General features: G+C 34.2%; 2 protein-coding genes across 6 annotated transcripts; one reads left to right on the top strand and one right to left on the bottom strand.

Annotated features, from left to right (window-relative positions):
- On the top strand, positions 1,696 to 9,393 carry LOC109357377 (RNA-dependent RNA polymerase 2). 3 transcript variants are annotated; one of them, XM_019601326.1, is made up of 5 exons: positions 1,696 to 2,373; positions 3,112 to 5,114; positions 5,910 to 6,060; positions 6,153 to 6,457; positions 8,664 to 9,393. In XM_019601326.1, exons 1-5 carry the CDS (start codon positions 1,825 to 1,827, stop codon positions 9,133 to 9,135), a joined length of 3,480 nt encoding a protein of 1,159 aa, XP_019456871.1. In that variant the 5' UTR covers positions 1,696 to 1,824; the 3' UTR covers positions 9,136 to 9,393. The 3 variants fall into 3 exon arrangements, with proteins under 3 accessions (XP_019456871.1, XP_019456863.1, XP_019456854.1); XM_019601318.1 differs by lacking the exon at positions 8,664 to 9,393 and adding an exon at positions 6,994 to 7,187 and having other exon boundaries at positions 6,153 to 6,940; XM_019601309.1 differs by lacking the exon at positions 8,664 to 9,393 and having other exon boundaries at positions 6,153 to 7,187.
- Positions 8,200 to 14,545, bottom strand: LOC109357394 (serine/threonine-protein kinase HT1-like). 3 transcript variants are annotated; one of them, XM_019601347.1, is made up of 7 exons: positions 13,820 to 14,545; positions 13,146 to 13,267; positions 11,646 to 11,842; positions 11,369 to 11,543; positions 11,046 to 11,180; positions 10,845 to 10,937; positions 8,200 to 8,638 (listed from the first exon to the last, which is right to left on the bottom strand). In XM_019601347.1, the coding sequence occupies exons 1-7, from the start codon at positions 14,139 to 14,141 to the stop codon at positions 8,525 to 8,527; spliced, it is 1,158 nt and encodes a 385-aa protein (XP_019456892.1). In that variant the 5' UTR covers positions 14,142 to 14,545; the 3' UTR covers positions 8,200 to 8,524. The 3 variants fall into 3 exon arrangements, with proteins under 3 accessions (XP_019456892.1, XP_019456899.1, XP_019456883.1); XM_019601354.1 differs by lacking the exon at positions 8,200 to 8,638 and having other exon boundaries at positions 10,406 to 10,937; positions 13,820 to 14,144; positions 14,188 to 14,541; XM_019601338.1 differs by lacking the exon at positions 8,200 to 8,638 and having other exon boundaries at positions 10,406 to 10,937; positions 13,820 to 14,539.

Here is a 16,430-nt window from a genome sequence, read left to right on the forward strand (position 1 = left end):
AATTTTACCATCATTAAAGACAATAATAGTATTTTGAGAAAAAGATGACAATATTATTTGTAATATAGAGGGTGAGTTTGACACAACAATAATGTTATTATTTAGTGATTATAAGGTCACAAATTCAAATTTTGAAAATAGTTTATTCTTCTATTGAGATAAGGTTGTGTATATCTACCCTCGTCTAGTGTGTTGTCTTTTTCTATGTTATGTTCATGGACATAAAAATAGGCACAAATAAATTAAAAAAATAATATGAAATGCAAGTCTGCTAAAATGGTAGTATGTATGAATAAGATAGATTATTGATGAACAAGAAAGAATGAGAAAATATTATTGAATTGAATTGAATCCAAAGTTACATTCAATTATCTATATAAAGGGAAGAAAATACTAATTACCCTAACCAAATTAACTAACCGACTAACAAAAACTCAACTATTTTAATAAATTCTTACACATAAGGAGGAAAAGGAGATATCTTAAAGGATGATCAATGAGTTAATAAATTGGTGAAAACTGAAAAATATAACGTTTTTCTGACATATAAGTGCTACAGCTAACTATGAACTTTTCACAAAGATGCCTCATGGTATCTGTCAAACAGCTTCTTCCTGTATGTTGTTACATGATTATATAAAATCAAGCAACATCTTATTTGGCAAGAATATGGATCCATGCATAGGTGAATATGGTCTAATGTTGATTGAAAATCAAAGCTCAAAGTGCTTTTTTATCGCACAAGAAATTAAAAAAAAAGACAATGTGAATTCTCATGGTGCATATAGCACCTTGAAAGTTGAATGTATACCTCTGGTGTGGTACTTCTTGAGCTGCTAACAGGAAAGGTATGCCAAGTACTTAAGCTCACAAGGTGCAAGTGAATGGACACGTTTTTAACAAATATTATAAGTGTATAACTTAGAACGTGTCCATTCCTTCTTTAAGGAAAATAAGATTTTCTCTCACTTCCTGGTATATGATTTGTATTAGTGATATTAATAGAGTTGTTATTTGTAGTACAAAAAAAATAGAGCTGTTATTTCCCAATTATTTTTTTGTAACATTTTTGTTGGTTTGCCAATTACAATATTTTACTCTATCTATAATTATTCTTTTTTGCTTTTGTTATTTAATTCCCTTATAATAAAATAAAAACAGGATGGGAGATAGAGGGACAAAATGGCAAATTGTGTAAGGAAGAACTTCAAATATTTGGAAAGTATATTTTACATACCAGTGGAAACCGACCACAACCCACATTCTTGTTTTCATATACAAAGTTGTGCATCTAGTAATAATTAATATATCATTGAATGTTTTTTCGTATGTTTAAAAGTTGTTCTTTTTCCAGTAATGAAGAGAGAAAATAGAAGTGGGAGAATGTGTAGAACATTGATGAAAAAAATAAAAGAACATGTGAAAGTAACTTAGAGTTATCATTGCGATGTTACAAAATGATAAAATTGGAATATGAAATTTATATCACATAATTATTAGATGGAATTGAATGAAATTGTACATATTCAATTACATATGAATATCTTTTGACAATATATTTTACATTTATATAATACTAAGAGTAGGGTTGAAATATAAAATATATAATTCCAATACAATAACATGTTGTTTATTTCCTTATCTTATTCAATATTAAGTCAATATATTTGACTGAATTTTTGTCTGGTGTTTGGCATGTGAAGAAGAAATACAACACTCTTTTAAGTAGTAGTGATGAGTAGTGAGAGTTAACACAACACTCTTTTTCTGTTCCACGTTCTCACCCTAGAAAAAACGAAGAAACACCCAATTACAGTGACAACAATGGAGTCACAGAATGACGAAAAAGCCCTTCCCACAGTTCATGTCTCCAACATTCCTCAATCCGCCACCGCCAAAGAACTCCTCCAATTTCTCGAATCCATATTCGGTCCTTCCTCTGTCTTCGCCCTCGAAATCCGTTCCCACCATGAAAACTGGAACTCTCGTGGTTCAGGTCGCGTTCAATTCGAAACCCTAGAATCAAAATCCAAAGCCATTACTCTCTCCCTCCAAAACGACCTCGTTTTCATGTCGCATTATCTCCAGGTAACTGAATCCTACGGTGATATCGTTCCTCGCCCTTGCATTCCCCGTAACAGGGTCCGTAACTCCGTTTTGTACGCGGGTTTCATGGTCCGTGATGATCGCATGAGTGTTGTGGAATCGTGGGAAGGGGTTAAAGGTTGGGTCATGCCTGAAAGAAAAAGGGTTGAGTTTTGGGTCCCACATGGTGGAAACTTTTACAAGCTTGAGATCATGTTTGATCACATTTTAGAAGCTCATGGTTATTCTTTTGGAGGAGATTCCAAAATCAATGCTATTGTATTCAAGGTATATTTCTATTTTTAAGCTAATCTTGCTTATTCAGGTTCTTGTTATAAAAAATCAAGGTTTGTGATCATAGTGATTATGTATTAAGAGTGTATATGCACTGTCAGTGTAAATGTTTATACACAGTCATTTGTAAATATTTTGCATGTGAATGGTGGAATGGTGAATGATGTAGTGATTAATGTCTATAAATATTTTGCATGTATATAAATTTTTGTTTTTTGTTAAATAAATTTATTTTAACGTATCTGCACTATATACTATCTTGAGCCTCATATTCATACTTTATAGTTTTTGTGTGGTGCTAAGTATCTAGGCTTCTGAGGCTATGCATTTAAATTAGATGGTGTATGAGCAGTTATTAATTGTTGTGAGAAGAAATTGCTGGGTTTGTATATAAGAATACAAGAAAAGATAAGCTTTTATCATTTAAGAAGCTTCATGCTATTAAACCTCTTGTCAGTGTCATCATTCAAGTGTGTGAATGAACTTTTCAGGACATAATATATTTCTTACGAACTAGTAATTTTATGTGATTTGCCTGTGCAGTCAGTTATTATACAGGGTTATGATTTATTCTATAACTATCATCTGCAACATGTCAGAAATCGCAAATTGTTTCTTTGTTGGATTCTAGATATAGAACATCTGTAGTCTTTCTTAAGTATCTTATTCTTATTTTACGTGATCCTTTTTGGTTCTGACCTTTTCAAAATTTCTTGCTTCTTTTCTTCACAGCTGAAATATGGGCCAAAGATCTATCAGAAAACAGTTGGGCCAAATATAGCAGCAAAGTTTAAAGCTGATAGGTACCACTTCTGCAAGGAGGATTTTGAATTTCTTTGGGTGCGAACAACTGACTTCTCAGCTACTAAGTCAATTGGTCACTCTACATCATTTTGTTGGGAAATTGAGGAAGAGCTATTTGCTTCAGATATTTTTAAAAGCTTCCCACGCTACAGAGAAAATTTGAAAGGTCTCATTCTGGAAGATGGGGAAGAGTTCTGCTCTTCAACTGAAACTGTTCCATTAGTAAAGTGTGGTTCAGATTCTAAATTACCATATGAGATTCTTTTCCAACTTAATTCCCTTGTTCATACCCAGAAACTTAGCCTTGCTTCTGTCGATGATGATTTGATTGACTTGTTAGGAAGCTTAGATGAAGAAACTAAAGCCATTATTTTAGAGAAAATGCATAAGCTGGATTCTACTTGTTACGAGCCCCTAAAATTTGTGAGGACTCAATTACATGTGCTAAGCAGCAGGGGTAGACGTCCTCCACCTTCTTCGCGGAAAAGGTTGACAGATAATAACATAATGAGTTGTCATAGAGCATTGATTACACCATTAAAGATTTATTGCCTTGGTCCTGAGCTTGAAACCTCAAATCATGTGGTAAAGCATTTTGCAGAATATGCTTCAGACTTCATGAGGGTTACTTTTGTTGAAGAGGATTGGACTAAGCTTCAACCCGATGCAGTATCATGCCGTGCACAAAAGGGAATATCAGTATCAAGTCGTGTGCAAAAGGGAATATCAGTATCAAGGTGTGTGCAAAAGGGAATATCAGTTTCAAGTTGTGTGCAAAAGGGAATATTTCCAAAACCTTTTAGGACTGAAATATATAAGCGGATATTGACTATTCTCCGAGATGGGATTGTAATTGGTTCGAAAAAGTTTGAGTTTCTGGCCTTCTCTGCTAGTCAACTGCGATCAAGTTCTGTTTGGTTGTTTGCTTCTAACGACAATGTGAAAGCAGAAGATATCAGGGAGTGGATGGGATGCTTCAACAATATTCGCAGTGTTTCTAAATGTGCAGCCAGAATGGGTCAGCTGTTCAGTTCGTCCGTGCAAACTCTTGAAGTGCCTGCTCAAGATGTGGAGATTATTCCGGACATTGAAGTTACGACTGATGGTGTAAACTACTGTTTCTCAGATGGTATTGGAAAAATTTCTCAATCTTTTGCAAGGCAAGTTGCTCAAAAGCTTAAATTGGATCAGAGTCGGATTCCATCAGCATTTCAAATTCGGTATGGTGGATATAAAGGTGTCATTGCCGTTGATCGCCATTCCTATAGGAAGTTATCATTGCGTAGCAGTATGCTTAAATTTGAATCCAACAACAGGATGCTTTGTGTCACTAAATGGAGTGAGTCAATGCCTTGCTTTCTCAATCGAGAGATTATATCCCTTTTGTCTACCTTAGGGGTAAAAGACGAGGTGTTTTTGGCAATGCAACAGGAACAATTGAATTTGCTGGGTAGGATGTTGACTGATAGTGAGGCGGCTTTGGATGTTTTGGTAAGTTTAAGTGGTGCTGATTCAAAAAGCATTCTAGTAAAGATGTTACGTGCATATTATGAGCCGAACAGTGAGCCTTACCTATCAATGATGCTTATGGCTCAATATGCATACCAGTTATCTGATTTGAAAAGTAAATGCCGAATTGTTGTTCCCAAGGGTAGGATCTTAGTAGGTTGCTTGGATGAAACTGGTATTTTGAATTATGGCCAAGTATTTGTTCGCATCACTGTGAAAAAAACTAAGGAACAATTTGAAGATGAAAGCTTAAGGAAAGCGGATGGAGATGATTGCACCAGTATAATAGTTGGGAAGGTAGTGGTCACAAAAAATCCTTGTCTTCACCCAGGAGACGTCAGAGTCCTGGATGCTATCTACAGTGAAGAATTAGAGGAGAAGGGTTTGAGGGATTGCCTTGTCTTTCCACAAAAAGGACACAGGTATGTATCGAATGAATCATTTACTTGTAATAATTCAAGATAGAGTTGGTACATTTTCTTATATTCATTTTTGGTCTTGATGTGTTGTTATTAACTACTGAGTCATTAATTGTCTTCCAACAAAAGAAGGGATGTAGCTTGGGGGGTGGACAGATAAAAGGGGATGTCAGCTACGCAATTACTTGTCATTTACATAGTAGAATGTTCAACACTTACTTGCTAGATACTATCATTGTCTTCCGGGGAAAAATATTCTCACTTTTTCATCAATTTGGTGTCATTAGTGAACTTGGTTTATTGCCATCTAATGGTGCCAGTTGGTTCTTGTTTGATAGCTGTTTTCGCTTCCCTTAAGTTCTGCCGTCGTCCTATGTCTAAAATTAAAGCAGTAGCAGGCATTTGATAATGATAATGAGATTATCTGTAGTTTTACTTTCTTAGATATAAACCCATTTATGATCTTTAACCTAACAACTTAAGCTTTTAGGAGAGTTGGTACTTGACATGGTATGAAGGCCTCTATACCAAGTAGCCAAGAGTTTGATACTTAACCAATTCCATTCTTCTAAAGAATCTTGTGATTTCCAAAGGAAAGTAGAGTGGGCCTGTGCAATATTCATGCTTCAAGTCAAAAGGTCTCTTGTCTGAGAGGGCATGTTACATATAAACCTCTTCATGAACTTTAACCTAATAGCTTTAACTTTGGGGACATTTAAGCTTGACAGGCCATATTGTCTCACCCAATTTTTTTCTTATTGATGTTTATTGTTGCTAATACTTCTGGTGGATCTGCAGGCCTCATCCAAATGAATGCTCTGGGGGTGATCTCGATGGAGATTTATTTTTCATAAGCTGGGACAAAGAACTGATTCCATGTGAAATTGTGGCTCCAATGGACTACACAGGAAGGAGGCCTCGTGTAATGGATCATAAGGTGACATTAGAGGTAATACTTGACATTTACATGTGTTTTTTTAAAAACATTGATAAATGTGAAACTGCACCTTAGTTCCTTATTTGTTGTTTATATTTGGGTAGGAAATCCATCAATTTTTTGTTGATTACATGATCAATGATACTTTGGGTGCTATCTCTACTGCACACCTTGTTCATGCTGACCGTGAACCAAACAAGGCTAGGAGTAGAAAATGTCTAGAGTTGGCAAACCTTCATTCAATGGCTGTTGACTTTGCAAAGACTGGAGCACCTGCTGAAATGCCGAGGGTTTTAAAACCAAAAGAGTTCCCAGATTTCATGGAGAGGGATGAGAAGCCTAAGTATATCTCCAATGGGGTACTAGGGAAACTTTATCGTGCCATAATCGATTCAAATTTGCAAGCAAGGTCGAGCTTTGTCTGGTCAGAGAAGATTGCGGAGGAAGCATATGATCAAGATCTTGAAGTTCGGGGTTTTGAGGTCTTCCTTGAGACCGCATTAAGTCACAAAGAAATGTATGCACAAAAGATGAGCAATTTAATGAACTTCTATTCTGCAGAGACTGAGGATGAAATGCTGACCGGTAACTTGCAAAACCGGGCTACATATTTGCAGCGTGATAACCGTAGATATGGAGATATGAAGGATCGGATTTTAATTGCAGTCAAGAATCTTCAGCGTGAAGCTAAAGAATGGTTTGAAACTAGTTGCCAACAACCTGAATATCAACATTTGGCATCTGCATGGTATCATGTGACCTATCACCCAAGGTATTTCCAGGAAAGCTCCAGCTTTTTGAGCTTTCCATGGATAGTTGGTGACATTTTATTGAATATAAAGTCTGCTAACAGTAAAGCTCAATGTGACAACTTGCTCTAACCTTGGTCCATCTAAGATAGGAAATAGTTTTTGCACACACCCTTTTTGTTTCACACCCACCCATATTTTGGATAGCTTATCTGGTGTGTGTAGAACATAAAACTCTTGAGTGCATAAATAATTTCCCATCTAAGATTCATGTGTATGGAAAAGTACTGTTGGGAGAAGAGCGTCTAATCATATTCCGGGAGATCAGTCTCAGTTAATGATTAATTGGGTATTAAGGGAACAAAAAAATGTTGATTGAAGGCAAGACCTTGTCTTTATTTACAAGATTTCCTTTCCCATTTACTTTTGGGCGTGATAATTTTAGTTCTTAATACTCTTGGGCATAATATTTACTGCTGAATATGTGATGTTGAATACTGTTGATGCTTCATGTCAGCACATGATACTTTTGCCTAAATGGATCCTCTTGAGTCTCGTAAAATATTCATAACTATAAGAAGTGTAAAATCTATTTTTTTTTTTGTTGGGTTATCTGATTAAGGTATTCTTGCATTAGTAGTTTGATCTCTTTTTTATGGAAGTATAATTAAATAGGAATCATGTAAACTGTGAAACATCTACTCCTTTCTATATCCATGCTAAGTACAACAAAGTAAGCCACTCAAACATCATAGTTCCACCACCATTTCTGGAAAATATCACTAGTTTTCAAGTGAACATAAGGAAAGAGTAGAGATTACAATACCAAGCACATGGATCCAATTTAATAACATCAATTATGATGGCAAGTTTGTACTAAAGATGGGAATGGGGGTATATGGACTCATGAGCAATACCTGCAGATCAGGTATGAGTTCATGATGTTGAACTCTCGGATAATTCATGTGGGTGATTTTAAAGTTCATTGCTAAACGGGGCAGACTTGGGTAATGGAGTACCCAGACCTAATACCTAAAAATCCTTACTCCTACTCATCTTTTAATGGAGAGATCTTAGATATTTGATCTTCAAGCTTCATTTTAAATTATGTTTGTTTGAGTAAAATGATTTGTATTTAATTGATAATTTGAAGTTATGTACTTGTGTTTGAATTATGTTCTATAATTATAATTATTTTTTCATTTTTTATTGTCTAAAATAACATAAGATTATAGGATATGTGCACAATTTGATAAGTTACTCACAATTGTTATTATATTTTCTAAAAACCTCATATCTAATGGATACCCGAGGAACCACTGGTAGCAAACTTAGCAAGGTGGGCACAGGTCCAAAAATGAGTGGATAATACATTGCTCAGACCCATTGCCATCCTAGTTTGTAGCAATATAATGAAGATCCTACTAGTTTGTTGTTTTACAAGGTCAATCAGGCAACAATGCCAAGCAGAAATTAATACACATCCAAAATGCCAAACCAAGAGGAAGAGAAAAGGGAAGAGTAAAAGAAAATCAGAGGTACAACTTTAAATATTCAAGCCATTGAATGATATGTCACTAGCTCCTCCTACATATACCCCGCTACTATGTATTCCTCTTATCTTGATATCATGTTTTCTTTCTTACCAATAGATACAATTTGATTCTTCCAATACTAGTGAAAAGTCACTACATACCATTTTTTTTGTGGACTAAAGAATAAAAATCTTAAGGCCCTCTACGTTTGCGGAAGCAAAGACAACCCTCCTGCTGATCCGGAGGGATCATACCGCCACCCTTGGAAGTGTCAATGGCCTCGAGCATGGAAACTACCTCATCCATCTCCGGCCGCTTATCAGGACTAAAGGTCGAGCTTTGTCTGGTCAGAGAAGATTGCGGAGGAAGCATATGATCAAGATCTTGAAGTTCGGGGTTTTGAGGTCTTCCTTGAGACCGCATTAAGTCACAAAGAAATGTATGCACAAAAGATGAGCAATTTAATGAACTTCTATTCTGCAGAGACTGAGGATGAAATGCTGACCGGTAACTTGCAAAACCGGGCTACATATTTGCAGCGTGATAACCGTAGATATGGAGATATGAAGGATCGGATTTTAATTGCAGTCAAGAATCTTCAGCGTGAAGCTAAAGAATGGTTTGAAACTAGTTGCCAACAACCTGAATATCAACATTTGGCATCTGCATGGTATCATGTGACCTATCACCCAAGGTATTTCCAGGAAAGCTCCAGCTTTTTGAGCTTTCCATGGATAGTTGGTGACATTTTATTGAATATAAAGTCTGCTAACAGTAAAGCTCAATGTGACAACTTGCTCTAACCTTGGTCCATCTAAGATAGGAAATAGTTTTTGCACACACCCTTTTTGTTTCACACCCACCCATATTTTGGATAGCTTATCTGGTGTGTGTAGAACATAAAACTCTTGAGTGCATAAATAATTTCCCATCTAAGATTCATGTGTATGGAAAAGTACTGTTGGGAGAAGAGCGTCTAATCATATTCCGGGAGATCAGTCTCAGTTAATGATTAATTGGGTATTAAGGGAACAAAAAAATGTTGATTGAAGGCAAGACCTTGTCTTTATTTACAAGATTTCCTTTCCCATTTACTTTTGGGCGTGATAATTTTAGTTCTTAATACTCTTGGGCATAATATTTACTGCTGAATATGTGATGTTGAATACTGTTGATGCTTCATGTCAGCACATGATACTTTTGCCTAAATGGATCCTCTTGAGTCTCGTAAAATATTCATAACTATAAGAAGTGTAAAATCTATTTTTTTTTTTGTTGGGTTATCTGATTAAGGTATTCTTGCATTAGTAGTTTGATCTCTTTTTTATGGAAGTATAATTAAATAGGAATCATGTAAACTGTGAAACATCTACTCCTTTCTATATCCATGCTAAGTACAACAAAGTAAGCCACTCAAACATCATAGTTCCACCACCATTTCTGGAAAATATCACTAGTTTTCAAGTGAACATAAGGAAAGAGTAGAGATTACAATACCAAGCACATGGATCCAATTTAATAACATCAATTATGATGGCAAGTTTGTACTAAAGATGGGAATGGGGGTATATGGACTCATGAGCAATACCTGCAGATCAGGTATGAGTTCATGATGTTGAACTCTCGGATAATTCATGTGGGTGATTTTAAAGTTCATTGCTAAACGGGGCAGACTTGGGTAATGGAGTACCCAGACCTAATACCTAAAAATCCTTACTCCTACTCATCTTTTAATGGAGAGATCTTAGATATTTGATCTTCAAGCTTCATTTTAAATTATGTTTGTTTGAGTAAAATGATTTGTATTTAATTGATAATTTGAAGTTATGTACTTGTGTTTGAATTATGTTCTATAATTATAATTATTTTTTCATTTTTTATTGTCTAAAATAACATAAGATTATAGGATATGTGCACAATTTGATAAGTTACTCACAATTGTTATTATATTTTCTAAAAACCTCATATCTAATGGATACCCGAGGAACCACTGGTAGCAAACTTAGCAAGGTGGGCACAGGTCCAAAAATGAGTGGATAATACATTGCTCAGACCCATTGCCATCCTAGTTTGTAGCAATATAATGAAGATCCTACTAGTTTGTTGTTTTACAAGGTCAATCAGGCAACAATGCCAAGCAGAAATTAATACACATCCAAAATGCCAAACCAAGAGGAAGAGAAAAGGGAAGAGTAAAAGAAAATCAGAGGTACAACTTTAAATATTCAAGCCATTGAATGATATGTCACTAGCTCCTCCTACATATACCCCGCTACTATGTATTCCTCTTATCTTGATATCATGTTTTCTTTCTTACCAATAGATACAATTTGATTCTTCCAATACTAGTGAAAAGTCACTACATACCATTTTTTTTGTGGACTAAAGAATAAAAATCTTAAGGCCCTCTACGTTTGCGGAAGCAAAGACAACCCTCCTGCTGATCCGGAGGGATCATACCGCCACCCTTGGAAGTGTCAATGGCCTCGAGCATGGAAACTACCTCATCCATCTCCGGCCGCTTATCAGGACTAGCATCCCAGCATTTCTTCATTACATTTGCTAGAGAACTTGGACAACATCTTGGCATTTCTGGTCTCAGATTCTGAAATTCCAACAAATAATAATAAAATCATTACTTAATGGATTCCTTGACACTCAAGAATCCGGTGACAAAAACATGCAGTTCTCAGAAGCAAATAAAATAATATACCTGGCGAACAACGGCTGAACTAACTTCTGCGAAACTTAAGTCAGGATATGGCATGTCGCAACAATATGTTTCCCATAAACAGATGCCAAAACTGTACACATCACATTTCCTGTTATAGGGGTTGCCATTTAGAACCTGTTGCATAAATAAAAAATCGTCTGTCAATTACTTGAGGTTTCTCTTTGATTAAATTAAAAACTTTATGTTCTATCTCATTTTTTCTTCTCTTATTCACATTCTGTTTTCTGCCACATTATGCTCATCCTTATGTTAGTACTATAATTTCAATTTTTAAAGGATTTTACAAGTTACTGATAACACACCTCTGGAGCCATGTAACCAAGAGTGCCAGTCTCCCCGGTCATATCATTAGGATTTGATGCCTCAACACGAGCAACCCCAAAATCAGCAATTTTAACCGTGCGTGACTTATCCAACAGCATGTTCTCTGTCTTTACATCTCTATGGACAATCTTTTGAGAGTGAAGATAACTCAGCCTGCAAAATCATGTAATTTCAAGTTCATCAGTTATCTATACAAACTTTGGGACAGTTATTGTTCTCACTTTGGTAAACCACACAATCAAAATAGATACATACCCTCTCGCGAGATCAAGTGCAAGCTGGATGACAACCTTAAAAGCTAACTTCCTCTTCCTGTTCTTTATTAGGAAATTTTTCAGTGTACCTCCAGGAAGATATTCCACAACAACACAACAAACGTTGCTTGGCATGCCGATTAGACCGTTGTCAGTTTGTATCTGTAATTCTGCAGACCCCATTGTTGCTCCTATGAACTAAAGATGGAAAAAGTAAATTGTTTGAGACAAGGGAAGAAAAACACTTTGCAAAAAAATGCAAAAGACCCTTTGAATATAAAGAGAGAAAAACTAACGACAAAATATCACAAGATAGAACACGAGAAAGAGTAGGACGAAGACCAGGACACCACAGCATACCGAATTAATGGAACCAAATAAAATGAAGATTCAGGAAATCGTTTCATGCAGACAGAAAAAGGTTTAAGTTCGTTTAGAGGAGAAAATGATAATAGCCATATAATTATTCCAAAGAACAGAGATTCACCATAAATTTATACAAATGTCAAGGCTAAGCTTTCATGATAAGTAGTTTTAAAGGAATATTGGTAAGCTAGATTATTTATTTATTTACAAGCCTTATTCAACGGAAACAGGGATGCTGGACCAAATAGGAAATGCCAATTTATATGTTTGCATCATCCAATGTGAAGGACTAGTTCAAGTTAGAGGACTCTGAAGTTGCAACAAGTGATGTACAAAATGAAACTATATCTAAATATGAAGTAATCAATATTTATTCTTAAATCAACTCACTGATGTGTAAACAAACTAGCATGGAAATTAGAGTTCTTCTGTTTTTTATTGTAAAGGTGTAGCCTTTAATTGTCCTTTATTCAAATTGTAATGGATATGCTATAGTCTGTAGAGAATAGAGATATCCTCAAACAGATTTTTTTTAAAAGACAAAGAAATACATAAATTCCAATTACCAAAAACACATCCTTGTAAATATCATGCAAAATCTAGTGAATTCAAGTTGCATATCTCCTTATAAGGTAATGGTTTATGCACCCATTTCTGCAAACTTTGAAATTATATTCCAGTGAAGATTCTCATGAATTCAAGGCTCTGATTAATATATCATGACTTACGCATCACAACAATATCATAATATATCACTTCTTATCATCAAAAGTTAGATGCTTTCCTGTATCCTCGGATTAAATTTGTCTTGTGAATAGAATCAGAGACGATATGAGGAATATGTGTACTTAAACATTTGACACCCTTGAAAGACATTACATGCAACAAGAAAGAGCATATAAAACTGAGAGTAGGTATACTACTTATATAGGAGGACTGAATCACACTTTCTTGGAAGCTGATAATCTAAGTTCATAAGACCTCAAAAGGCAGGGAGTTGCGTTAGTCCTCGCTCCCTCCGCCGAATAAATAAAATGTATATGCAAACAATATTAACATATACTACATGCCTACATTGAAACACACAACAACAACAAAACAATAACAAACAAAAAGGAAAGAAATTGAAACTAACCTTAGTGACATTAGGATGATCGAGTTTATGCCAAACAGCAACTTCCTGTATAAATGCTGCCCTCAGAGAAGCAACTTCAGCTTCAGTTCTTTGGCCTTCTTCACCCCAGTCCAGCAATTTAACTGAACATGAATTCAGCAGTCACACTTAACCGTGGTCAGTGAAAGAATAAAAGGAGAACACTAATTCTACCAAAACAACATTAATAACCAATCAAACAATAACATCTTATATATGATTATATTCACAAAACCGAGAACATCAACTAGGGTCCCATAATCAACCTCACTCCTTATGTGAAACATGGATTACATAGGAATGCATCCAAAAAACTGCTCATTGCTAAATCACTGTAAAAGTCAACTCTTTGAATTCAGATAACCAAGGGAATTGGCAAAATTGACTGGGAAGTGAAGTAATAATTTTGCTGAAAGAAATTCAGATTTTTTTTATAATTGCATCAACTGATGCTTATTTGTCTACATTAAATAGAGAGAAAAAAACATTGATTTTGAACAATAATGACAAAAAAATCATGAGAAAAAATAAATAAATTTTAAAATAAACTCCTGCTCCTTTAACCTTGTTGGGAGGCAAATTAAGCATCTGAATCTGATGAGTAAAATTGTTCCACACAAACTAAAATTTAAAAAACAAAGAAACATTAAACTTACCAGCAACATCTTGAGTATCATAGATACCACGGTGCACTGTTCCAAAAGTGCCACGAGCTATAACACTCTTAATAATCAGTTTAGAAGGATCAATCTCCCACTCCTGTCTCTGCTTCTTGAAGGGACTTCTAAATTTAGTAGCAGCAATAGGAGAATTACTGGCACTGCCACTGTGTATTTGAACACGATTACCATCTTCCTCCTCTATGTGCTTTTTCTTCTCCAATGTCAAAACCTTGTTCAGATGCCTCTCTAGTTGTTCATCTATGCTCTTCAAATCAATCTTATCTGCCCTCACAAACCCATCACTGTTTTCCTTCATTTTTTTCTTCTGATTCTGAATCTTCAACCCTTTCTCTGTCTCTTCTCTTTTCTCTATCTGGGTATGATGATTATTGTCCTGGGGTAAAAAAATCAGAAAAAAAATGAGATTTTTTTGTGGTTTTGATGTTTCAGTTGATGTTGTTAATCATGTAGTTCTTCTCTTGCACATTTTCACATACATATTGTAGGCACATGGAATTGCCTGGTCTTAACGTGTGCCCATGTCCCACTTGACTCTCCTTCTTCTACTATTTCCATATCTAAAATCCAATACTAAAAATCAAACACCTCACATTTATTATACTTTTCAAATTTTGATATTTTTTTAACTCAATCATTGACCAAAATTAATGAATATCATTGACTTTTCCAATGGTTTTGGGAAATTCAGTTCTCACCCACTTTAATCTCCATTGGCATCGCAATGCCACTAACAGTTTCGCACCAGTTGAACTTTTATTTTCTTCACACAAAATAAACAATAATGGCTTATGGGTATTAAATATGGTGATAAAATAATTATTAGAATTGTTATTGTTGGTGTAATGGATTGTATTTTGTACTTTATAGAGACAAAATATTTTATTTTATGCACCAATGTCATAAGAAGCCTCTTATATTTTCTCTAGATCATCCACACTATTTATGTGTTTAATTTTTATTTGACTTTAATTTCAAGAAAATTTTACATCTACAGTAAAGATGTAAAACTCTTTAATAAAAGATGAGGGAAAAATTGATGCACTTACACTGCAATGATATATGATGAATAATGTATTAATTGTGTATAATTTTTTACACATATAATGTGCAAATGTTATACTAAAATAGTAATTGTATATGAAATAATATATGTACCTCTGGTAAATGCCTTCATCTTGGATGATGTCTATTAAGTCTTTTACTTTGAGACTCACTCCTGCACTTGGAATGTCCAAGGAGTGTAAAAATAGAGCTTAGAACTGAGTTTACTTGAGGTTCACCTTTGGTTTTATATTCTATGTTGTTGGATATGATTGGGTTTAGATTAAATGGTTAATGTTTTATTCATGGCCAATGGGATAATCACCTCAACAACAAAATATATGGGAACTGCATTATGGATTAACATATGTTTTTTAGATTATGATTGTATTTATCTATAATGATAAAACTAGGGATAAGGGTGGAAACAGTTTCAGACTGCCTATTAGGGGTTTATTACCTAATTTATAATAGGTCAAATTAGACCAGACTTTCTTTACAAACATGTCAAATTCAGGCTTTTTGAAAATCTTATTTATTTTAACACATCAAACTTTAAGTCATCCAAAAGACCTACTAAACCGAAGAGATCAGCATATTTAGTTATATTATATAATATGGTCAATGTACAATTTTAATATAGTAATATATATATATATATATATATATATATATAATTTTAATATAAATATATAACTAAATTGTTAGACTTAGAAGAGTCTAATTAAAAGTATGAATATTGGCTTATTTAATTGTATATATGTTGACCTATTTTAATATTATATAGTATAACAATCTTTTAAATATGCTAGCAGATTAGACCAAACTTTTAAATATGTCAAACTTAGACTTTGATTTTTTTTAAACACACTCAGGTCCAAACTCTTACATGATATACCGGACAAATTCTAGTATATTTCCACTCTGCCACTAAACCATCAAAATGGAAAGGTTAAATTTTGTCTGTGTCATTATTATTTAACTTCAAAGTTTTTATAAATCAATATTATATTATTGTCTCATTTTAACTCTAAAACTTACTTATTACCTTCTTCTCAATCAATTTGTAATTTTACTCCACAGCTAATATGCATTGTTGTAGTGCGTCTATTACTACTATTATAAGTCTAGTAACAATATTTGAATACTAATTTGAACTTTTAGTTTTCCAAAAATTAAATTTTAAGGAATAATTCTTACTTAAAAAACTTAATTAAATTTTAAGGAATAATTCTTACTTAAAAAACTTTTATGCAATTCCCCGTGCATTAATTGTTTTCTTTGAATTGGATGACACAACAAAACACTAACTTCATCATCCTTGCTTTTTTTTCCTTCCTTGTATTATATGTTTTGGAAACAAAATTAATGGTATTAGAGGAAAATTGATTTGCAAAATATATGTATTTCCTCAAACATATTTGACAGTTTGGAAACAATATTAATGTTATTGGGAAAAAAATGAATTTCGTTTGATCTTAATTAGTTGAAGAAATAAGGACATTTCTAATAATTAATCCCATATTTGACTATTCAAATCGAA

This window comes from Lupinus angustifolius, chromosome LG01 (assembly GCF_001865875.1).
Source record: "Lupinus angustifolius cultivar Tanjil chromosome LG01, LupAngTanjil_v1.0, whole genome shotgun sequence".
Lineage (NCBI taxonomy): Eukaryota > Viridiplantae > Streptophyta > Magnoliopsida > Fabales > Fabaceae > Lupinus > Lupinus angustifolius.

Coding starts and splice junctions, on each gene's coding strand:
- LOC109357377 (XM_019601326.1), top strand. CDS start 1,825: ATGGAGTCACAGAATGACGAAAAAGCCCTTCCCACAGTTCATGTCTCC. Junction 5,115..5,909: donor TTTCCACAAAAAGGACACAG/GTATGTATCGAA, acceptor GTGGATCTGCAG/GCCTCATCCAAATGAATGCT. Junction 6,061..6,152: donor ATCATAAGGTGACATTAGAG/GTAATACTTGAC, acceptor ATATTTGGGTAG/GAAATCCATCAATTTTTTGT.
- LOC109357394 (XM_019601347.1), bottom strand. CDS start 14,141: ATGAAGGAAAACAGTGATGGGTTTGTGAGGGCAGATAAGATTGATTTG. Junction 11,843..13,145: donor ATCATCCTAATGTCACTAAG/GTTAGTTTCAAT, acceptor TTCCATCTTTAG/TTCATAGGAGCAACAATGGG. Junction 10,938..11,045: donor GTTCAGCCGTTGTTCGCCAG/GTATATTATTTT, acceptor TTGGAATTTCAG/AATCTGAGACCAGAAATGCC.